This window comes from Poecilia formosa, unplaced genomic scaffold (assembly GCF_000485575.1).
Source record: "Poecilia formosa unplaced genomic scaffold, Poecilia_formosa-5.1.2 Scaffold175, whole genome shotgun sequence".
NCBI lineage: Eukaryota > Metazoa > Chordata > Actinopteri > Cyprinodontiformes > Poeciliidae > Poecilia > Poecilia formosa.
Window position 1 is genome coordinate 613,889 of NW_006800114.1, and position 24,693 is coordinate 638,581.

The window sequence follows — 24,693 nt, forward strand, 5'->3', positions numbered from 1 at the left end:
TAGCACATGTACCTCCTGCTCTTACCAGAGTGGCGGGGTCAATCCATTTGACATGGCAGACATGGAAAAGACAAACTTGTATAAGTACCGTGAGCATCATCATGATAAGTAAAGCCGAGTTACTGCCTGAATCCAAAGTTTTGTTTCAAATGTGGCTATGACTGAACACTGAGTGGTATAACAAATGAAAACATTATACTATGCCAATGACATTGCAAGGGAACATCACACTGATTTGGTAAGAGCACTGTTCAGGACAGGCTAGTTGACATTCAGCAAAAACTGGGTTCAAAACATCCAACTCACAAATGAAACTGGAGGAGAGAGAGAAGGAACAATGGGAAGCAAAAACAAACTCTTTGTATTTCTCTTTGTAAACGTAACAAACCAAAACACTCCAACTCCTACCATATTCATGTCGATGCCATTGGTGTATGTCCACGCGTGTTGGAAATACTCCTCCAGCCTCTGTCTGAGCGGGTTGGGGATCTGATGGAAGCGGATGAATTCTTTGACTCGCAGCATTTGGAGGTGATAGCGGGCCGTGCCAGAGTACAACCTCTGGATGATGGCAGACACATTCCCAAAGATGCTGGCATACATTAGAGCTGGCAAACGAACCCAAAGTTCAGTGATGAATACCGGTAGGTGCATAAACTGAGGGTTGAATACGCAAGTGAATAAATGAAACTTTAGGAAAAAGCATGGTAACTTACATCCAATGAGCATGACACAGATGGAAAAGATCTTCTCAGAGTTGGTGTTGGGGGAGACGTTCCCAAAGCCCACACTGGTCAGACTACTGAAGGTGAAGTAAAGAGCTGTGACGTACTTATCTTTGATGGAAGGGCCTGAGCTGGGGTCACTGTAGTTATATTTCTTTCCTTAAGGAGGAAAAAAAAATGACAACATCGAGGAGTTTTATTTGATTGTGCATTTTAACTGTGTGGTGAAGGTTGTATTACCAGAAAGTACCTATTGACACGCCGAGATTGTCCAGCCAGCCGATCTTATGCTCCAGGTAAGGCTTTTCCACATTGCCAATTGCATACCAGATGCAGGCCAACCAGTGGGCGATTAGGGCAAATATACACATGAGCAGCATGAGAACAGCGGCACCGTACTCTGAGTAGCGGTCCAGCTTACGAGCAACTCGCACCAGGCGGAGCAAACGGGCCGTCTTTAGCAGGCCGATCAGAGTGGTGGTCTGGAAAAAACAAAGCAAAAGAGACTCAGATATATGGAAAAATGATCAAAAAAGTTGACGTTTTCCCTTTTATTGTGTGGTTGTATTGTCTTAATTTCTTTATCTTTATGCTCCCTAGTCTGCTGTGTCTTTTTGTAAACAGTGTACAGTCCCAATATCTCTCCTACAACACCAACAAGTCTGAACATTTGAAGGCATTTCTTGCAGTATATTCAGTTTTCTAATTGTGGCCTTTGACTCAAAAAAGGACACTAATGGCACTAAGTATTTATTTTCAAAAATCCAATAAAATACCTTTACATTTGTGGTTGTAATGTGACAAAGTTAAAGGAATGTGTGCACTTTTGCAGAGTGAGAGGAGAAAGACAGGATTTGCTTGCTTTTATTGCAACATTTCTGTTTGTGGGTGTCCTGCTCTGTAACCCCATGCTTCAGCGTACCCCAGCCTGCTTAAATAACAGACAATGTGAACAAAGTGGAGTTGGTTGGGTGGGTGGAGGGGTATACAGTACAGTTATGACACTTCGTCCCAATCTATTAGTGTCATGCAGTTGCAAACACAAAAAGAAAGAAAGCTAATTGTTCCTACCACTCCTTATCACGCCTGACAATTACACTAATATCCTGGGGGAAATCAGTAATCCACCGTCTCCGGCAATAGCAGGGCTTCTTCACATCTATGCTTGTTTAATTACACCTCATGTGCATGCAAGAGTAAATATAACAGATTATTGCAAAAGATTAAAGCGGTCAGTATTATAGACGGATGATTGAATTTCTGTTGGAGTGTTTTTTTTCCTGATAGGTCTGTTACAGAACCTGCATCCGACCAATCTCACCCTGAAATCTCCTCCCTCATCCACTGCGTTGCATTCTGCCAGCAGAATCTGCCCTTGGTGCTGACAACTCACTGAGCAGCGAATGAGTCATATAGAAACAGATGAGGCCTAAATTATCTAGTGCACATTATCTGTGAGCATGCACCGCCTTAGGTGTAGCGCAGCTGACGGAGTGACCTGGACAGAAGACGCGGCGCGCATCCACCACATGCAGAGTGTTGGCTGAGAACCTGAGTGTGGTAACTGAAAATCATGTCGGATTTAAGACCAAATCAAATTAGAAATGGAGTAAAATATTTGAAAACCAAGGTCTATTGACATCTTGTTTGTCAAGATTGACTGAAGCTTGTGGTTTCTGTCTACCAGCGTTACAAATGACTGGAGTGACTCTGATTTGAGCATTCAAATCGTCAAGCATTTCGGTGGCAGAATCTTGCAAAATGACATCAGTCAAGTAACCAGATCGCCTCCCTGACATGCGGTTTCACTTTATTTTAACTTTTATAATGCTGCTTCCTGTAACACCCCGAGTGGAAATTAGAGTCATGTAATGCTCTTAATGACCAAGCGTCATCTTATCTAGGAGACATCATAAAACCAGCGTAGCCCAACTGAGCATATCGCTCTCAGGGAGATGGCATAATTTTGTTTCCTGTCAATTTCTAAAGGTGGAGAGGAAGCAACCTGATCTGCCAATAAAATATATAATAACTACTTTGATCCACAGTTGGATATGATGCTTTTTTATAGAGTCCAATCATGTTCCACTTAGAGGCTTCCTGTCTCATGATGTTCACATTGTCTATAGAGTGACTTATCAAAAATACTTAGAGTAAAGAGGTTGAAAAGTTAAAGATAGTCAGTAAAGTTTGACGTTTTCTTTACTCAATGATTAGCTTTAGTTTGTCAGTTATTTTAGGTTTCTGGTTATTCAGAGAAGGTAGAGAGAAGACACCGTCTATATGAATCTGTTATTGAAAACATAACAATGGATCAGGAGGTAGCATTGATAGGGAAATAAGGGATGGATGCCGGTGAGTCCTGTAGGGAAATTTATCGCCACAAAATTTCTTTCCCAATCTGCCAGCCTGCAATGCTAAAAGCCTTTTTTAGACCATCAAAGGCGACCCTGTTAGAAGACGCTTCAAATTATCTTGTCATAGCTGAGCAATAAAACCAAAAACACACAAGAGTCACATGTCACGTGTTGTTTCCAGGCAACAAAAGGTGCATAAAATGTCTAAATATATTTCAAGCTGCTGTATAAAAAGCTGAAAAGCAACATCTTCATGGAGGTGCTATTTTTAGCTGCTGCTGGTGATTGGAGGAGCTAAAAATACATCCCGTCTTGTCATTCTCTGCATTTTGACAGTGTGCTTAGAACACAACGGGAACACACATTCTGTCACTCCACAAGTCATCCAGCATCATCATGCCAGTTGTCGTCGTCTTTTTTGTTTTTTCCCAACACCTTCCACTCACTCCGGCCCCCTGGCTATGGACTCCTGCCAAGGATCACATAGCTAATTGCAAATTATGACCGAGAATCAAATGGTTGACATTTCCTTCTACAAGCAGCAATCGCAATGTGTTCTGTGCTTGAGGGAGAGCCAAAATATGTGCAGCAGAATCTGGCATTTTAATCAAATGCCTTATTTTGCCTTGACTTGAAAATATAAGCAAGAGATTAAAAAAAACATACTCTTATCAAAGCAGTTTAAGGCTGGAGAAAGATAATAAAAACAGCCTCATTAATGACATTATCTGCAAAGTCATAGCTACGGCTAAAATGAATTATTGGAGTGCCTAAAGTATTTTTCTTTCCTAATTATATATATAAAATTAGTTAAATATGTCAAATTAAAGTTTTTAAATTCTGTTTTCCATTTCTGTTACTGTTCTGTCCACCTTTCGCTATCACAGCGTAAATTTTACACTTGTGGGACTAATAAAGGATTATCTTATCTTAACTCTGACTCTTATTGTATTTCTAATAACTATTAATAATACAATATTGAGGTAAATTAAGTGAAATGTTGATATAATTTTCAGGTTAAATGGCTCAGAACAAAGCATTCATGCCTTTTCCAGTTGATATGCGAGAACCTTAACACTCTTAATTGCTCTCTTACAGTCAGATAATTTGCTGACTCGTCCCCCTCAGACATTCATGAGCAGAATAGTTTCTCTGCTGCAGAGTTGCCAGCAGAAGACAGAGACCTTTTAACTGATTTCTTTGAGGCTCTGCTGTCTGACTCTTGAAAAATATTAGAGGGAAGCAGATTTGACAGCTGAGTGTCAGATTGATTTAGGAGGCTAACTGCTTAAGATTACAGCTCAGAGCCATCAATGTTACAACGAATGAGCCAGGATACATGAAGTAGAAACGTTTGGTGGTCGGTTTAGGCCAGAGGTTAATGTGGACTCCCTTTTCAATGCCTTTTGTGAGCCTGTATCAATACATTAGTTTACTTTTCTTAATCAATTCATCACGATCAATCTGATTAATCGTTTCAGTCCTGCTGTGTTTGTAACATCTGTTAATGTGGGTTGTGCTACCATTAATACATACATCAACTCAGTAAAGGTCATAAGAACTGTGGTTGAGAAAATTGCTGTAAAAATGTAGCGAAAAAACAAATAGAAAAATCAACATAATCTCTGGTTGTTTACTAACCAGCCTCTGTCTGTTCTCACCTCATCTGACCCTGAGCCAAAGATGAGCAGGTCGAACGGGATGGCCGCCACCATGTCTATGAGGAACCAGCCTTTAAAGTAATGGATGGCAATCTTGGCCGGATGGCTCACCACTTCCTCATTGGAGTTGACGTAAGTGGTTCTGAAGTTTATTAGGATGTCCACAATGAACATAATGTCCACTATGAGGTCGACCACGTTCAGCGGAGAGCAGGAGTAGCCGCACACCCGTCGTTTCTGCTCCTCCAGGTCGTTGAGGAGAAAGGCAGCAGAGTAGGGGGTGAAAATGGCGGTGTAGATGACCAGCAGCAGGATGAGCCAGTCCCACACTGCTTTGAAGGGGCTGTAATGGAGGATGGTCCATTTGTCTATGCGTGGAGTCTGGAGCTTATACTCAGGCAGCACGTCTGCACCCAGAGACAGAACCTGAGGAGAAACTATCACTTATCAATTTGTTGCAATGATTTCTTATTAGAGTCAATTGTTTGCACCAGAGTTTCCACAAATATAACAAAACAAAACAAAAAAAATAGCTGACAAGTAACTGCAAGAGTTTGGACAGAAAAATAAAAGGTTAAGACATTTCTTCATGAGGAATCTCACAGGGGTATATATGGTGTGCAGGAAAAATGCAAATTAAAAATGATCTGGCAAGCAAAATATTCTAGGCATGATGCTTATATAAATCATCTGTTAAGTAAAAGATTAAAAAATGCTTCGAGTGAGGCGGCTGCAGCTGAAATGTTAACATATTAGACAGACAGAATAAGCTATTCCTGATCCAGCTGCTCCTGAGTAACCGTTATATAAGCATCACATATCTTTCAGTTTCCAGCTGTGCATTGACTTGCAAAAGTACTTATACCATTTCAATCAAGTCAAAAAAATTCCACCTTGAAGATTGTTTTTGTGGGAGTACCTTGGATATCAAAATGTTTTCAGATTTCTTTTTTTACATAAAAATGAGTTTGTAAAAACATGAATAAAAATGAAATGTACACATGTTCTAGATGTTTTAATGATCTTCCAAAAATATGAAAAGACATTTTACTTTCTTTTTGGCACACTGAGTCACAGAGGCTTTTCAAGGTTTTTTTCAAGTTGTGGCAGAGTATGACGCTGTGGGAGGAACTTTTCTATCCAATAGAATTTCTATCCAATATGGTTCAATCTCCAAGAATGGATTAAAAAAACTGAAGAAAAGTCAGCATTTGATCAAAATGCCACGGAGCGCAGAAAACTTACTTATAATCAATAAGGCGACTTCTTAAGGCACTGATTTTGTTCAGAAGTGTCAAAGGGAGACGAATATAAATGACATATCTTGTCGCATTTTTTCCTCCAAAATGTTGAAAGTCATTTCCCTTCCACTTCACGGTTATGCACCACTTTGTAGTGGTGTAATGCATTCAATTGCAATACCAGGCATTCAGGTGACAAAATGTGGGAAAGTTCAAGGAGTATCAATATGGTAGCAAGACTCTGTATCTGGAAGGTTGCATGAAAGACAAAGGTGTAATTATCAGACAATATGACCATCTTTGTAGTTGTAATATTTACCCTAGTAACTCCTAACATCAACATGATCAGTTTCACCTGACATTCTCATTTGGTTTGAGGTAATAATTTGCTCAAGTAGGGGAAACGGCTATTCATTTAAGTTTCCTAAGTAATCCTCAGGCATCGACTCCTTCAGCAGTAATTATGGAAGTCCAAGGAAGGATCACAGACAGAGAGGATTGGGACATATGAGGACCAGAAGGACAGAGACACAGTTACTGTGAGTGATAAAGCTGGGAATTGAAACTGAATATATTTGGCATTCATCATCTTCGGATGTTTCCTTATCTTATTCCTGGCCACCTTTATAATCTCAGTGATTATAAAGGCAGAAAGGTCGATGGAGAAGAGGGATGATGTATAGCACCAAGGCAGCTGAAGTGTTATTAACTGAAATGGCCATTAGAAAGTTCTCCATCCTGAGCGCTGGACAGGGTCAAAAGCTATTACCCTCTGTGTGGAATAACCTTTGAAATCAATCAGAAACCAAAGGACAGACAAAGTGAATGTGTTCTATTATTCATCAAACTTCCACTTTATTAAAGGTTGGAGTGTAAAATGCCTATTTTGATTGTGATCCAACTCAATGTTTAGCTGCAGGAAAATCTAAGTTAAGGGAAAAAGAAAGGACAGTTTTCCAAGTCCTTCATGATATGAAATGTGAACATCAAAATAATTTGCTCTGTCAGCATGTACTAAAATCATTTAAGAATCCCAGATGTAGTCAACACTGCTTGAAGGACCAATTTTAGTAGCAATAACTGATTATATTGCTTTCTTATGGAGTATTTTTATGTTTTCAATGTTTATTGGTACTGTTGGACCACTAAACACTGGTTAGTGGTCTAATGATGGAATAAGGTAAATAAGACCATGTTTATAAATTTTAATGTCAAAAAGGTTTCCACATTCTTTAGAAAGAGTAATGTTTAATCAGCGTAACGGCTAATTTCATGAGCCAGACTTGCTGCTTTAATTCCAGTAACATAATTGTTTTGTCAAATTGAAGCTACCAGAAGTTCGATTTGGTGCTTTGTGGTCCATCTAAAATCTTGACACAAGAAAAGGAAGTGTGTTCAAATCAAAAGTCCAACTTACTAGTGCAGAAAATGTTCCTCCAAAAAACGTTGCTTCCAATAAAATGAGAGGATTTAAATTTATGTTACAATATTTTCAGCTCAGTCTTGTTTACAAAATGGCTTCCTTGTTCGCATCGAAAAATCTGCTGTCCGACTCAAGAATCTAAAATTATCGACCGCAAAGACTTGTTGCTGAAAAACTACCTCAAATCATGAATCCTCCACCACCAACACCAACAGTTACAAAGTCTTTTGCCTGACAATTTTTGCTTAGTTTCCCTTAAGCATGACGCTACACATTCTCACCAAACAGATCTAGTTTGATCCCAAATTGTAAAGGATTAGTTCAAAGGTCTTGTTCATTCAGATTCAAAATTTTGCAAATCTATATCATCATTTTATTATTTCTTTAAAAAGAAAAGCATGCTAGTGAAGGACGATTCGATCTGTCAATTTTTTTAAAATTAGAAACTAACATTTAGCGGGATAATAGTCTGGAAAGAAGCTCTTCAGGGTGATTTTGGAGTTTGCATATCATATTTTATTCTTGCAAGTCATCTGTCGGTCTTCAAACTGTTAAAATTTACCTTATCAAGATTCTCAAGTTGATGAGTAGCAAAATTTGCTTCTCCAAGACAATTTCTGCCATCTTCTTATTTTGACATTACTGGAAAATACCCTAACACTTGAGTCCAACAGGAATTACAATTTAGAGTCTGGTAAAGGTCAGATAAGCTTCATTAGCTTCTGTACATTAAACTAAAGATTGAATTCCTTCCAATCAACAATCATTCAAGTCAAATTCAAGACAACATGACAATTCTCTAAAACTCCACTAGCCATCAGTATATATGGAGACATTATCCCTCCGTCTGGTAGAAACCCTGAGAGGAGCCAGATAGTTGGCAGAATTACAGCTCTAGATTAGGGTGTTGTAGCCAATCTTTGTCTAAATAAAATATACCACCTTAATTATTTATTGTACCTAGTTTAGCTATGCTCAAACTCTTGTGGGATAATGAAAAGCTTCTGTTTCTAATTGCTTAAAAAAATGCAAATGAACAACAGCTTTCCCCCCCTTCTTTGGGTCTATTTGGGCTCTTCTGTCAGAAAGACTGTATGATTCTTAGGATTCAAGGATCAGATAAAGCCAAGGAATTTAAAGTTGGACAGCAGTAGGCATCTGAGGTTCATGTGGGCATAAAACATACATAAAACATTTTGACATGTTCAAAATGTTGGGAAGCATTGTGGGATGCTGCGAGGGCGCTTTTCTTTCTTTGCTGACCAGCTTCTTGGGTAAACCCTCCATCTGTCTGTGATAATCAGCAAGGCGGCCAAGGCCAGCAGAGAGCATGTCTGTTCAAAACCTTGATCGTAGCTTCAGATGAACGCGGGAGTCCAGAGTTGGTTTCAAGACATCTGCTGTCTCTTTGTGTTCTTCACAGCATGGGTTCTAGAGAACTGATTATACTCTTAAACTCAAGATGATGGAAACATAGCACCATCTCTCTGATGGTACATCTCCATACCAGAAACAGTGCCTGGCAAAGACATTAACACCCCCTTGAACTTGTCCAAATTCAAATCTCAATCATTTTATTGAGATTTCACATGATAGCCCAAAACAAATTATAATCCATAACTTTGAAGAGAAGGAAAATGATTGGTTTTCAATCATTTTCTAAATAAATTCATTTGAATTCAGCCATCTTTACAGTAACAACCTGACAAACAATTTAGATTATAGCCTGGAAAATATGATAATTGAAGTAAAAGGTGGCTCTATATGGGAATAAACCAGGAGAATAGAATGCAAAATACATGTCAAACTTAAAAACAAAACAAAACTGTGTATCATTTTCATTTAACTGTAGTATTGAAATCAATTCTCAAACAGTACGATACACCAGGTTGCCCTCTCATTGCCTCTAGATGTTGTCTACGGCCTCTATCTGAGGTGGTCTGAGTGCAGACAGGGGTCAACTTCTTCTGTCTTCTATCCGTTATACTGGTGATGGATAAAAATGCAAAACTGAGATGGAATTTGTGGTTTGGAGGAAGCTCTGACCTACCCCTTGTAATACATCGCTTTACACTGCTTGGTGTTTGGTCTCAATCCTGCCAGGAACCGAGGTGATGACCTCCGTACGCGACTGTAACTCTAGAAATCTGCCTGAAGCTGTGGATGCTGTCTGGCAGCTGTAAGAGTATCCCAACTTGTTCACTGCAAATGAAAGACACCTCTGCGGTTTTTACATATTAGCCCCCTTAAGTTTCAATTAAGTATCCTCAGACTCAAAGCGGACAGATGAGACTGTGGATTCAATCTGCCCACATCAGATTACCCACTGTAGTCTGGTTTGTTTCCTTCAGCATACTCCGGCTTCTTCCATGTATCTATTGCTTGTGGTAAACTGTAAATGGGACTTCTTATGGCTTTCTTTCAACAATGACTTTCATTTTGTCCTTTAAATGGCCGAACTTGTGTAGTGGAAGTCTAATGGTCTCTATTTACTAATTAGGTGAAGACAAAATCCAGTGGAATCAGAGAAAAGAAAGCTGAATGCAAGTCCATGCTACAATTCTTTAGATTTATTAGTAAAAAAAAATAAAATAAAAATGAGGCATTTTACCCTCACTTTCTTCAACTATGCAGTACCTTGTGCTGGTCGAGCACAATCCCGATGACACAAACTACTAAAAATAGGGAAGCAAAAAGTATTTACAGTTTGTTAATATATGAAACAGAAAAGAAAGCAAATGTAATTAATTTTGACTTTACTTCATAAGTAACTCAAGTAAAAAATGAAATTCACAGCCAGATTCTGTCATCCTGTGAATTTGAACATCTGTTTTCCAGCCACAAAGTGCCATTTTATATCACAATCAAGACACTATTACCTTCAGTTCTTAGAAAAATGCAGAATATATCAAATATGACTTAGATTAAATTTTACTTCATAATTTCATGCCTTGAAATTAGGCTTCTGTCTCTTTAAGAAACTCTTGCTTTTTCCAACACTCTCGCTTCCAGAAGTCATCACAGCATCGTTCCTCTGTTAACCCTTTAACAATGTTTTTATGGATGGTTGCCATGGGAGATTAAAGGACTTCCCAAATGTGCATAAAAAAATCAAAGTCACACTTTTGATGAGGGAATAACATTATAACATGATGTAAAGTAAAAAAATAAATAAAAAAAATCCATTTTACATAAAAAACAGATTTCAAACTTGTGGTATCATAATGAGACCCACTGTTACTGCTGGCAGAGCTCAAGATTTCACTAAAAAGGAACGTTACCCCCGTTTAAAAAAAAGAAAAAAAGAAAATCCATAACCCTACCTGTGTAACTTTGTCTGTGACATTATGTGTGCGGTCTTTGACTTTTGGGGCAATGATGGTCTTCTCAGAAGAAGGAGGGGAGGGACACTTCTTTTCATTGTTGGCTTCAGAGAAGTTGAGGGTGATGAGGGGGATCTTGTTAATGGTGCTGTACCTGTTGAGGTTGGAGTCGGAGGTGGAGCCCAGCAGGCTGGACTTGATGTGGCTGAGTGGCCCTGAAAGAGAAAGCGATGGGGTGAGGACTGCGCCGATCGACGGTGGCCCAGATTTTTGTTAGGATTGTGAACTGTGGACATCAGAAAACAGCCGGGCTGGGTCATTTGTGTCGTGACACAGGGAGTGAGAATGGAGAGGTCCTCGCTGTTGGTGTATGTGGAACCACAACACAACACTGATATTACAGACAGACACCGAAATACAAACTCTACACCCTCTGACTGACCCATCTCGAATTAACAGGCTGCTTAAAACTCCTCATTAAAAGGTAATGTCAACTGTCAGGACAAAAATCAAAGAATGCAACCCAACACTGAAAACAAGTCATTGTCTGATGGAGCTTGAACATACATTTGCAGTCAGAAGTTTACACAGACTCATCATGGGCATCAAGGTTTTCATGGTTTATTGATTTTTATTGATTTATTTGAACAGATTCTGTTCAAATCCACTTCCTGTGTCACTTCTTGTTGTACCACACAAAGTCTGGCACAAATCGACAATTGTAGAAGTATAAAACGACAAAGGAGCAAAATTTCCAGCCACCACCCAAGTCTCTGTGCTGCAGCAGCATAAATAAACAATCAACAATAGAAAACATTCAAATAGCTTCCTAAACCTTGAATGCAATCTGCCTTCATTTTAAACACCTCACTGACATTGAACATAAACAACTTTGAGTCTTGTTCTTCCCTCAGCAACAACGTTCACACTGAAGAGTGTTGTTGCTTGGCGACGTGTTAGCATTTAGGGTGCGGTGGATTTTTGGGTTTCAGACGGGCCAGTGAAGCTAAAAATCACCCAGTTCTGGTCTCCGGATGGTTTGTCTGTGATCCTTTGGGTGAAAGATCTGAATGTAGAAGTTAACACAAATTTGAAAACCTTCATCAAATTATTTGGGTGAATTTTACCCCATGTGGATTACACAAATCCACCGATTCAAACTTACACGCTTAATGTTGTTTTTAAAATTCATTAAAATTAAATGTTGTATAATCTTCCACCCTGAAAAAAAGCAACAAAAACAGTCCAAATAAATCATTAAAGGCCAAACTTAATATGACTAACCATGCCAAAGTTGAGATTATGTAAACTTCCATTATGTAATGCTTCCTTATCCAAGCGTGTTATACTTTCCAGGATTTTACACCATTTAAAAAAAGAACTGCCTAGCAGACATGAAGTTTCTGGCCTCCTACAAAAGCATACAACTCTTCAAGAATATGACACCATCATACAGACACGCACACCGACATGTGGCCCAATGAGAATGATCGAAAGTGAAAAAACAGACTTGCTGATTCAGTTGTGTGAGCCAGCAAAGGAAGGCTGCTCTGCTTTGCTTCCCTTTTCACCAAGAATGTTACAGTGATTGAGAGTCAAGGACAGGGAAACAGACAGCTGAGGGTGAGAGATTGCATGCGCAGCTTCAATGCATGCCACAGTCAGGGTACATCACAGCAGTCATAAAGAATAACTTAAAAGATAAAGCTGAAGCCATACCCCCAGCCATCCAGGAGCGCGATACTAGCAGACCAGGGGAGAGAAGAAATAGGAGGTAGAGGGGAAAGTGGGATTATGGACGCTGATTGGACTGTAGGGTCATGGGTGTAAACAACATCAACATTGTGCTATTATCAGACAGTCACTTTGGCTGATTCTTCGATAACGAAATTAGAGACCTGATGCTGCCAGGTACACTTCTAGAACTTAATGTTCAATGTAAATAAAGAATCAGGCTTTTTTTTCTACATTTTGCCACACTGAAACCACAAGTTTTGAACTTTAATGGGATTCTAAGTGGTGTTTCAAAGTAGGCATAAGTATAAAGTGCAAGTAAGATGCATGGCTTTCATGTCCCGATTCAAATTTTTCACTTCAACTACCATACAAATATTGCAGCTTTGAATATCAGCTGATACAGATATTTATCCAATACAATATCAGCATCGTGCATACTTTTGTTACTTATTTTGTAGTGAGGAATGTTAGAAATGGTTTGATCAAGTTAGCTTACTCAGAACAGTAGGTATGCGAGAGCAGCAGACTGATTTATTATTTACCAACAGGTCTGCTTGAGGGATATAAGCGCTGCTGGATAGAAATATGGAGCTGGACTTAACTCTGGAGTGGAGTATTTGTTATTTTATGTTGGAGATTTTAAATGCAGGCTGATATAATTCAATACTGTTGGCCAGTCATAGAAAAACATCTTAAATGTTGCAAACAAATTGATACCGTGAAAAAGGTTTTGTATCCAGTAGGACAACCAGATGAAACAAATAACCTGGGCTGCCATAGTTTACATTAAAGGATAATCATATGTTTGAATTTATACAAACATAAATCCAACTGCTGCTCACAGACTCTTCAAATTTGATTGAGCTTTCACTATTTTGGAAACAGCAAAGGACAAAAAACGTGTCTCGAAGCCCAAAGCTGAAATCAAGTGATTGCATATGCATGCCATACTTTTCAGTTTGTTATAAGCATTTAAACCATGGATCCGTTTGCTTCCACTTCAGTTATGCACTGCTTTGTGTTTGTCTCTCATGTATAAATAATACTCAATACATACATTAAAGTTTGTGGTTATAATGTGACACAATGTTGAACCTCTGAAAGTGTGTATGAATAAACTGCTGTAGGCAGCAAATAAGTAGCATGTCCTATAAAATCCAGAATAAGAAGTGTGTTTGTGAAGCTTTTGTTTTTTAAATAACTGTGTAGTGTGTGGGTGTGTGTGTGTGTGTGTATCGACTTTAAATGGAAACACCGCCAGGTTTCTATTCATTTAGATGTGGCAGCATAGATTCAAAGGGTGCACAGAGAAAAAACAAAAAAACTGAGGTTAAAGACAGTGGGAGGTTTCACCGCGGAAAGCTTCATTGATTTTCTTCAATAGACAACAAGCAGGAGAGAAATAGAAAGTGTTGTTTCATGCATGCGCGTGCACGGGTCAGTGTGTGTTCTCTTTACTGAGCCCTCCCCAAGCGACTGGCGAGGGTCAGGCCGGTCGTGTACACTCACACTACGTCAATTAGTGCTGTGCCAGTCTTTCGAGAACTTACAAACACACTGTCAGTCATCCACAAAGGCATTTGCATTCAACAGAAATCCTCTGTGGAGAAATTCATGCAAAGAAGCAGGCTTTGCGCGTTATACATGTCTTGTCCAACAGGCGTGCCAAAAGAAGCATAAGTCCAGGATGCAGCAAGCTGCTGTTGGTTACCTTTGATATTGCGACCATTGTCTGAGGAGGAAAGAGACAGGGGAACTGCAGGTGAGTGAAGAAATAGGAATAAATGTGGCATCAGACCTGAAATCACGGCCTATGGAGAGTTCATTGGAGTGAAGCGCACATATCAGTGTGTCAGCTGTTCTCTGAGACTACAATGAAAATCACACTTAATGGGTGAAGTAGACTGATTGTGCTGAATCTGCACTTTAACTATCAACTTTAGAGGAAAAATGACCATGACAGAAATCTAAAGATGATCAGTGACACACAGTATGCATATTTTTACATTTTTGCAGGTGAAAAAAGAAGACAAATTATCAAGTTTTTTTTGGCAATAAATATTTAAATATCTTCATGTTTGTATGTAAAATTAAGTTTAATCATTGTTAAATTATTTTTCGTTGAAAGCACACTGAGTTTCTATTTCTTCCCACTTCAGGCAGTCTCCACAGTGGATTACTGGCCTCTATCTCATCCTATGGACCTTTCTCTTCTGTCCTACCTACCCTACCCTGTGACAATCTAAAGGAGCAATTTATTATGTACAAAATTTAGTTAGTATTCATCAGTTAAAGTGTTATTTCAATGCAGTCTCAAAATATCTACATATTTGATGTGCACATGTTGGGGAGGGCTTTGCTTCTGTTTTACTTTTAGAGCTTTTTCCTGTAAGAGTTTTGGAACATTCTGATGTTGCTTTTTAAAATTAGGATTATTATTTGCTCTCATATAGCAAATAACTTCTAGGATTTTACATCATCATTCAGTACATCTCTGAGCCTCCTCTGTGGTCTTCTTTTTTCTACCTTCCTGCCACCACACTCAATAATCCTTTGACAAAATATTCACCATCTGTCCTCTTCATATGCCCAAACCGTCTCAGCTGAACCTATTAAAGTGTTTTTAACAGCACAACATAGTAGCAGATCCAATAATAATGCCATCTTGTAAAGCTTTACTCCAACTCTTGCAGGTACTGATCTTTAACTACCCATTACACTTTTCTTTATCCAATTCATGCTGCCTGCACCTTCTTCTTGATCCGTCTTGTGCGCTGCCTCTTGTTATGAATGTTTGACCCCAGCACTTAACTCATCCATGCTTTATGCCTCTAGCACTTGAAGCTACATTGCGTTTCTCTCTCATTCACAAATCATTTCCTTATTTTCTCCATTGACTCCTAGCTCCCTTCTTTCTAGAACTCTTACTACAGATGACAATGTTGTCTGCAAATATAATCCATGGGGACTGCTCCCTCTGGTCTTTTATCAACTTATACATCATCACTGCAAACAAGGAAGCACTTTCAACTCATCTTACCTCACATCTCACTGTTGTCTAGCTGTCCTAGAACATGACTTTCACCACCCTCACAAATGATCCCTGTTAGACCTGACTTCTGAACACAGGACCTTCTTCCTTGGCACCCTATCATGTACTTTCTCTAACGCCACAAAGACGCAATGGAGACTGACTTTGTTACACTTCTCCATCAACACTCGAGAAACAAACATCACTTGGATGCTCTTTGTCTTTGTGAAACCTAACTGCTGCTGTAGAAGGGCCACTTCTCTTCTTGACCTACCTTCAGCAACCTCTTCTCATATTATCATAGACTTTTTCCCTAAAGTTCTGCACATCTCTGTTGCTCTTGAAAGTAATAACCAGCACATGCCTTAGCTATGTTTCCAGTTGTTTTTTTTTTGAGTGTTATTTAGCTGCATCATAACAAATTTTGAAGAACTAAGAGTGACTCTTGTGAATATTCCAACTCTCAGGGGCAGTAACTTACACCGGCAGCTAATTTGATTGCGACTGAGCTGGTTAGAGGCATAAAAATTCAGCTCCTACTGAGATTTAAAAATTTCTCCACAGACTACAGTAACTGCCTTAGTAACCAATCAACTAATAGTGGATTTAGTTGGGTAAAACTTACCTTCACTGGCATGCCTGTCCCTGAATGTAGTTTTGTACTTGGAGCCAAAGCCTTCAATGTCATGTACAGAAGAGGCTCTACGAATACTGCACACGGTCTCTCTAGAGGCAGTCGGAGTGAGGCCCGGGATTGACGGCGCTGCAGTAAGAGTGTCTTCTTGGCTCTGGTGTTGGGTCTGGGCAACGGCCTGGCCCTGGTACATCCGATTCCAGGGACCCTTGGGGGATGAGTGGTCTAAGGGGCCCGATACCGGCGTTGAACAATGGCTGGGGCCGATGAGAGCGCGAGTGTCGTTGGCATAGGATGGACTGCAGCTCTCGCGAGTGGTGGGGAGTTGGTAGTCGCGTGTGACCACCGAGCCATCACTGTGTCGAGGAGAGTCCACCATGACCGCGTCTGGGTCCTCTTGAGGAAGGGACTGCTTGCTGATGCCCAGTAGCGGTAAGGCTGGGAAACGGAAGCGGAAGAACCTCCCTCTACCTGATGGGAGAAAAGGTAGAAGAACAGCACTGTTAAGATTCTTCGTGTTCTGGCAATCTCTTGCTAAAATGCTAAGGCTAGAATGTCTCAAAACTCCTGCATGTAGAGCAGGAATGCTTTTAGTTGCATTCCTGCTCTAAAACACTTGAGTCAAAAGGCTGAATTGCCTGACAAGCAGTAACTCAGCTCTGCAGAGGACTGGTAATGAACAATTCATTTTTGCTAGATAAGGAATGCATCTAAAAGTTAAAGGGTGGAGCTCTTGACGACAGGACTTAAGCAACCCTGAAGATGACATTTAGAATGTAGAAATGCAAGCATGACTACCCCATAAACCCTTAAAGGTTTGTCAAGTTACAACTCTACTGGAATAGTGGCAAGAAGAAAGCCATCATTAAATCCTTACGGCCTTAAATAGTAAACTCTTAACCTTCCCACAATAACGATGATCCAGAGCAAAGAGTAAAGACTACTTCATTCAGATCCATGTTTCTCAATTACGGTCCTCAGGGACCACTGCCCTGTTTATTTTAGATGTGTCTCTGTTCTCAAACCCCTGATTCAAACATGCATGACCTCCTCTGTATGCCACCAAGTGAGGCAGAAGCCTGTTAATCACCCACCTATTCAAGACACTTGTGTGGCAGAGGGGAAACATCTAAAACATGCAGGGCTGTGATCCCTGAGGATTGGAATTGAGAAACACTGGCTTGGATCACATATGTTCATCTGCTGAAACGGCCTAGTCAAAGTTCAGACCTAAATTCAACCAAGAATCTTTTTTCAAAACTTGAAATAAATGTGCAAAGACACTCTCCATCCTATCTGACTAATCTTGACCTATTTTGAAAAGATGAATAAGTAAAGGTTGTACCACATTTACTGCAAAAGGGACCTGCAAGATTACAAAGTGCATTTTAGAACATTTTGACTAATATACTATTTAGGTTGGTCTATCACATAAAACTCTAGTAAAAGGTAGAAGAAAGAAAGTTAAAAATAAAGAGCACTACTTAACTACTGAGGGAAAAAAACAGAATGAGATTAACATTGCATGTTTTGACCTTGTACTGCCGTTTCCAGTGTGCTTAAAACAGAACTTTAATAAAGTCCCCAGACCTGATATTTTAGGTATTGGCTAATGGCACCAGAAAGCCTGGTGCTGCTGCTGCAATCTGAAAAGCTCAGATCAAAACAAATGCCTATTGTGCTTCGGGCTCAAGTTCAATCTTCAATTTCCCTTTAATTATTCATAGTGGGGTGGGGGGAACATTTACTGAAATTTTATAATGCAGCGGTGCACTGAGATGGGGATCCTTTAAAGGATTACGTTCAGTGTTTTAATGAGTGACTGATAGCCTCTGGAGAGTTAAAGCCCAGTGTTACAAAGTCATAGAGGATAAATGTAAGACAACTCTGCTCTCAGGAACAGTTGTGAAGCGTAAGACTAACTTTAGGATAAATGCTGAGCTGCCTGTTCACTGACAAACAGTATTTACAAAACACACTTTTCTGCATTTTACATTATGTGCAGTCATGTTATGACAGCAACGCTTGAGGATTTAAGCATATGGAGAACAAATCGTGGCCTCCGTCTAGTGAATCATTTAGCCGCGTGAACATATGGCATACATATTGCATTTGTGTTTCAGCTCCCAAACACAAGTCTTCCTGCCATAATGAAAGCAAAAACCATTTGCACTCAAAGTGAGAAATGCCAACAAGAAGTATTCTATATACAAATTATGAAGAGCAACTAAATCCAGCCAACCAACGTTGTGTGGCCTAGTTCAACCTCTGCTTAATTTATTCTAGTAAACAGCAAGGGAGGGAACGATCTACAGCCCTGCACAGTGAGGAGGTGTGACTTCTTAGTGAGCAAATTAATTTAATTGTTCTAATAATAACTCTGCTAATGCAGATCAGACCTGAGCATCCAACATCCTGACTTCACTGCAGCGTTACTATTTTGCGGTTGAAATTAAGTTCAGGGTTTTTATAACAGTTTCAGGGCGTTCCTCCAAAATAAAGTCATCTTTTGTTCCTGAAGCGCCAGATGATGGGTATTCCATATAATACCCATCATTTTGCAGACATACATATTTTATGCATGTCTGCATAAAATACAGACATGCACTGCAAAAAAGCAATTTTTGTATAATTTCTTGTGCAAATATGGAAGTACACTTGAAGTAAGATGAAACAAGCTTACAAGTAACTTTTCAACTAGAAGTAGGACAATAGGTAAATAACTCCATAATATTACTGAAAAAGTACCTGTTCCACTGGCAGAAATGGCAATTTAAAAATAAAAAAAAACTCATGTTTTTCGATACAAGGTTTTTGCGCTAAGATGAGGCGGATTTTCGGCTGTGTCGAAATTATTGTATTTCGCAAAACTGCAATGGAAATACTTTTTGACGTCACACAAATCGTGTGGTCAACAACCGGATGTTGCTACTGGTAGAAACGATGAAGATGACGACAGGAAGTGGTAGATCCTATGCTGTTTCATGACCTATTGCATAAACAAATGTATTCACGTGCGATTTTGGATGCATTTTTTTATTTCATGGAAACATTGCAACTGCAAAATCGTCAATAATCAATAAATTCACTCCATAAGCCATGCATTTTTAAAATGAGATCTTAAGTCAGATGCACAATAATAATGTGTGCTTACAAAAGTCTTCTATTCCCATACAAAAACAGCCAATTTGAAGCTTGCAGGAGCAGCTGCCCTGAGTAAACTTCCTGGGTTTTCGGCGTGTAAAGTGTTTGAGAGCGTCTCTTCTCTCCTCTGTCTTCTCATTCTTTCCCTGCTCCACCAGGCAGCTTTACACAACCAGTGGACACACAGTGGCCCTTGTTGCTATGATACCGGAGAGTAATATTTGCATTGAATATTAATTGGGCCTTCAGTTGGGGAGAGAAATGTCCTTCTGTAACACGAGCATGATTCAGTCGACAGGGGAGAAGCCCAAAAAAGAAAGGAAAGCTGTTTAAAAAAGAAGGCCAAAAAAACGCTAATGTCCTTTTGTTTCTGCCTCCAGTTTGATTTCTGCTGACATCAGACTTAACTACAGCAGTTGTGCTGTGAACGTGCTTAAATGATTTGCATGAAGCATTATTTTACCTACAGCAGTGTTTACCTGAGCTCCCTGTCCTCCAATTATACAGATTATTCTGCTTTGCCCTGCTCTCATTTATTAAAGAGAAAATAAGGGTGTTATTGCACTGAGCCCAAAGTAATGGAAGTTAATTTTAACTCTTTTCCTTTCATTACACATTTCCCAAAGGCGGGAAAATGCAAATGAGAATAAAGGCGCCACAATGCGATGAACCCTATCTGGGTTTGAAATGAGCATAAAATATATCTAGATATTCAAATGTTCTGTAAAAATATTTCCTCCCAACTTTCTGACAATGAAATCTACTTAAATGTTTCACATTTTAAGTCTTAAAGGTTACCAAACACTTCTATTTATTAAATGCTACAATAGGCCAGCTTTTATACAGATTCTTTTATGACTTTCTTTAATTTCTAAAGTTTACATAATTTGGTAGAATTGCCTTTAATCTCTCTGTCTTGGGTCAGATGTTTTAGGTTGTTTTCACATCTGATGGTCCAATAGACACGCTTAGATTGGGCACCAAAGTTGTTACATTTTCAGCTGCTGTGGTTCTCTTTCACGCCTGTTCACCCTCTCTTGTGCCCAAGATGTCTTAAGATGTACTTCAACATCTCCTCATGTCGTTTCCTAATAATGTCATTCATATTGAGAAGTGCACCAGTCAAACCACGCACACAAACATGACCCTTTGCTCCCAGTTGGGATTTTATTCTCAGCCTTCCAAGCTTCTCTTTTTTTCATCCAAATGCAACACAGGTAATTATGGCCAAATACTTCAATCTTGGCTTTATCAAACCACAAGACACCTTTAAAAAAATTAAGATCTTTGTCACTTTGTCCTCAACAGTAAGATGGCAAGACATTTTCTCTATAGTTTCTTGAACAGATGAAAGTCTCTTTTCCACTTATCTTGGCTGCAGCCGTGCCCCCAGCTCAGTTCGTGCCTCGACTTTTGCAGCAGCTTTTTTATTCATTTGTATAAGGAAGATCTTGATCGTCTCCAGTCAGTTCAAAATACCGCTGCAAAGCTTTTTACCAGCACACGAAAGAGACGGCACAGTTTTAATCTCTAAATCGGCTGCAGGTATGTTAAAATTTTAGTATTTACTTTCAGAGCGCTGTGCGGTCAAGCCCCAGCAGACATCTCAAAACTTTTAGAGACCAACATCTCTTCTCGTGGTCCGAGATCTTCCAGTCTAAGGCATTTAAAGGTTCCTCGACCACGAAAGACCAGAGAGGATTCATCTTTTAGAGTGGAAGCCCCCAGATTGTGCTTTTAATCTTTGTGCTTTTGACTAGTTTTATGCTGGATGACCTTATCTGATGTGTTCTGTTTTAATGAGTTCTTCTGTGTTTTTAATATTTGTTCCTATTGTAAAGCACTTTGTGGTTTTCTGACCTGTGAAAGGTATAAATAAAATGTACTTACTAAGTGCATAATTATGTAGCTCTGAGGAAGTGGTCCCGGTTTGCTACATTAAAATATAACGCGAGTCCATGGGGGTTGCGGAATGGATGCAAAAATCAATTAGTGCAGCTAATGCATCACCCAAAATGAGATCATGTAACACTTGGATCATTACTGGAGCAAACCTATAAAAGTGCAACACTTAAAAAAATATCAGCTTACATCCATAGAAGCTCCTTTGTTCAGGATAAGGGTGGTGGTTTTAAAATGGTTTAAAACTTCTTGCAAATAAAAAAGTGTTGAGAGCATTTGTATTCAACCCCCTTTATTCTGTTACCTCCAGATAAAATCTAGTGCTACCAACTACCTTGAAAAGTCACCATATTATCAATCAGATTTACAGTGTCTATATACGTTAAATGTTTTAGACTTCTGCAAACACTTAACTTATGTTTGAAGCATATTTAGAGTCTTCGTCTTGCTTCCTATCAACTCTGACCAGGGCAGAATTATGGCTTACAGATAATAAGAAGCCAGAAAGTATCATTTTTTATTTTATATAAAATATTCTAATTTCCTGAGACATGTAATTTCGGGTTTTCGTTATCTGAACACCATATTCTTCAAAATTACAATAAGTAAAAGCTTAAAACATTTCACTCTAAGAGTAATGAATCTATATGAGCTTTACTTTTTGAAAGGAGTGACAATAAATAAGAACTTTTTCCACAATATTTAAATTTTTTGAGACGTACCAGCAGGACACATTCCCAAAGTCAAATCTGCACACTCATATATACTATTTGCCAGACTGTGCACAAGAATAACAACAATAAAACCTCTTCATTATACTGTAAACTCAACACACTGCCTGTTCTTCACATCACGCCTCATTAGGCAGAGCAGCTTGTTAAGAGCTCTGTCCAATTACAGTCATCCTGAGGTGACCTCTGGTCCTCCTTACTGCTGTTTTCTGTATCAAAGATGGAAAGAGCAAAAAGAGACAGACTTTTACAGGATCAGGAGGAGGAGGAGTGAACCTCTGGGGAATGGCATTGTACACCATTACACCACAGCAACTCTCACAGCGCACTTCAAGTAGTTCATCAGGCCTTCCTGGCAGAGTATGAGCTATAATTGGGCCAGACCTTAGAGATGATAGCGGGCAAACATCAGTGTCTGCTAAAGGCCGGTGTCAACATGCCAAAGCATTTGTCGAGCAACCAATTCCTGCAGCTGCAACGAGCACAAGCTGCCCAACATTGTGATTTATGAACAATCAATAATTGCAGAAAAATCTAAAAGACAATAAGGTTAAATGAACTTAAATTTGCAAGCTTGTAGGAGTGTCTTTTGATTATCCATAAAGCTTAAATGAAAGCTAATGCCAAATATCACATTATCCGACTACCACCAGTTTCACCCTGAAGAGTTTGTCGTCTCTACTCACGCTGGTCAGCTTTGGAGGGAGACGTGTGGTTGAGTCTCTCCAGCGAGTCGCAGCTGACGTCGTCCAGGATGTAATCGAAGTTCAGGATGAACATCATGACCACGCCCTCCTCGTTCTTCACCGGGATGATGTGGGTGGTGCAGGGGAACTTGGAACCTAAGACAGGAGATTAAAAAAAATAAATAAATAAAAATCTATTTACAATTATGCACTAATCTGTGTCCTAAAGTTTGTGTTCATAGAGTGATGAAATGTAGAAGCTCTTTTTGTCCAAAACAACTGAGTTAAAACTGATTCAGTGCTCAGAGTACAGACTGAGTGTTAACACTCTGACATTCAAAAATGGCTGCAAAGGAAGAGGGACAACTGAATATGTTGTGCTGGGACTAGAACTGACAAAAACAAAATAAACAAAAAACAATTCTGATACTTAAGTTAAAGACCCTTTTCATACTTTTTGCATTAAATGTTTTTAAAGGGTGAATATACATTTTCAACTAGTTCAGAGTGCTGTGCTCTCTGCTATGCTAAACCTAGTTCCCACTATGGAGCCTGACCCGAATGCTAAGGCTAATTAGCATGGGCAAAGATGATGGCGGATAAACAGATTTCCTAGAACAGGAAGTTTGTCTCTGCTATTAGCACATTTAATTGCACGTAAATAAGCTTGATTAATTAATGGCTCTGATTGGCTGTTTCTGACAGGGCGGTGCATTTCTGCAGGTGGCAGTAGGAGAACTGAGAGCAGGTGGAGGAGCTCAATTTTTTCACAGATTATGTGCCTTATTACACTGTGACAATTTTAACAAAGATGCAAAAGTCATTTTTTATAAACCTTACCTCCTGCAGTCTTACGTTAACCAATAAAACACAATGAAGCATGTGGTTGAAACATGACAAAAGTCTAACCAACTTGTGAGTAAAGGAACAAAAATAGCAGGCAGGTTTTACCGCAACAGAAAAAGTATGTCAGGTTTAAAAATAAATAAATAAAAAAGGAATCAACATGGACATCTCTGGAAGACGCTCCCTCTCGCATTAGGCTCTAAGTCTTGCTGTCACCACAGTGCTATTTATAGCTTACCCAGCAGGCACCCAGCCCACTGCGTTTCTTTTCTTGGGGGGAACAGAGACAAACTGCTGCACATACACACACTCAACCACATCCTATCTTCTGATACACAACATGTGTGCATGTGCGTGTGTGTGCGTGTGTGAATGCACAAAAACCCAATGTGACAGACTAATTGCAGAAAGCCAGTCTTATGTGATTTTCCTGTATTCCACTGGTTCAGTGTCTCGTTTTTGTGTTGTGCCCTAAAGCAACAGTTCCACCAGGCTGGAGTTTGATTTATGTTTTGGGGAGCTGCAGTTCTGCTGGGCTAAGCAGTTTGCTGCTCCTAATAGTAAATCATCAACACCATGAACGGATCAAGCCATTATTTTTCAGTGGAGTAGGAGAGAGGAGGGGGGGTAACAGGTGTTATCACAACTCTTCTCAATTGCATAAAAGAACCCAGAAGCTTTTTGTTTTTATTGTTTCCAGGTGACAGGAATAACCCCAATCAGCTGATCTTTATCCACACCAGCAGCTGGAAAAGTGGAATTTAACAACTTTTACAGCAACATTTATTAACGCCTGGAGACGTTAAAAAATTGAGAGTTTTAACGATGTTAAATGCTTATGGATTTAGTGGAAAACCGAGGATTGGATGATGTAAACTCTGTAATGGTATCATCGAAATAAACTACAAGAAAGCGGAGACACGGTCTGGTGTAGTTTTGATTTTTTTTTTTTAAAACATGTCCTGTATGGCAGCGTAGCATTCAGAACCGTTGTCTGAGTGTCAAGGTGAGGCCCAACAGATTTACTTTGACAAGTAAATCTGGGATTCGTCTTGATGCTCATGTTTATGAAACGTATAAATTGGAAAACATAGAAACTACAACATGGATATCTATACTAACAATCCTTGTTTTGATGTTCCTTTGACATTATTGCTTAACTGCTGTGTTTTTATAGCTATGATTTTCATTTGAAAGCCCTCAAACTTAAAACAAAATGTGAAAAAGTCCAAGGAGGAACCAGTACAGCAAC

At 39.4% G+C, this 24,693-nt stretch overlaps 1 protein-coding gene across 6 annotated transcripts in view; it reads right to left on the reverse strand.

Annotated features, from left to right (window-relative positions):
• The window catches only part of LOC103147177 (potassium voltage-gated channel subfamily H member 7-like), a 62,044-nt gene that overhangs the window by 15,773 nt on the left and 21,578 nt on the right, over positions 1–24,693 (reverse strand). For 2 of the 6 annotated variants that reach the window (XM_007565397.2, XM_016678195.1), the window contains exons 3-11: positions 22,596–22,751; positions 16,124–16,603; positions 14,179–14,199; positions 12,450–12,473; positions 10,731–10,945; positions 4,744–5,169; positions 976–1,207; positions 717–884; positions 409–608 (exon numbers count right to left, since the gene is read on the reverse strand). In XM_007565397.2, the coding sequence (XP_007565459.1) occupies positions 409–608; positions 717–884; positions 976–1,207; positions 4,744–5,169; positions 10,731–10,945; positions 12,450–12,473; positions 14,179–14,199; positions 16,124–16,603; positions 22,596–22,751 (1,922 nt within the window). Of the gene's footprint in view, positions 1–407; positions 609–716; positions 885–975; positions 1,208–4,743; positions 5,170–10,730; positions 10,946–12,449; positions 12,474–14,178; positions 14,200–16,123; positions 16,604–22,595; positions 22,752–24,693 lie in introns of all 6 variants that reach the window. The other 4 variants (XM_016678198.1, XM_007565398.2, XM_016678196.1 and 1 more) reach the window with 3 other exon arrangements.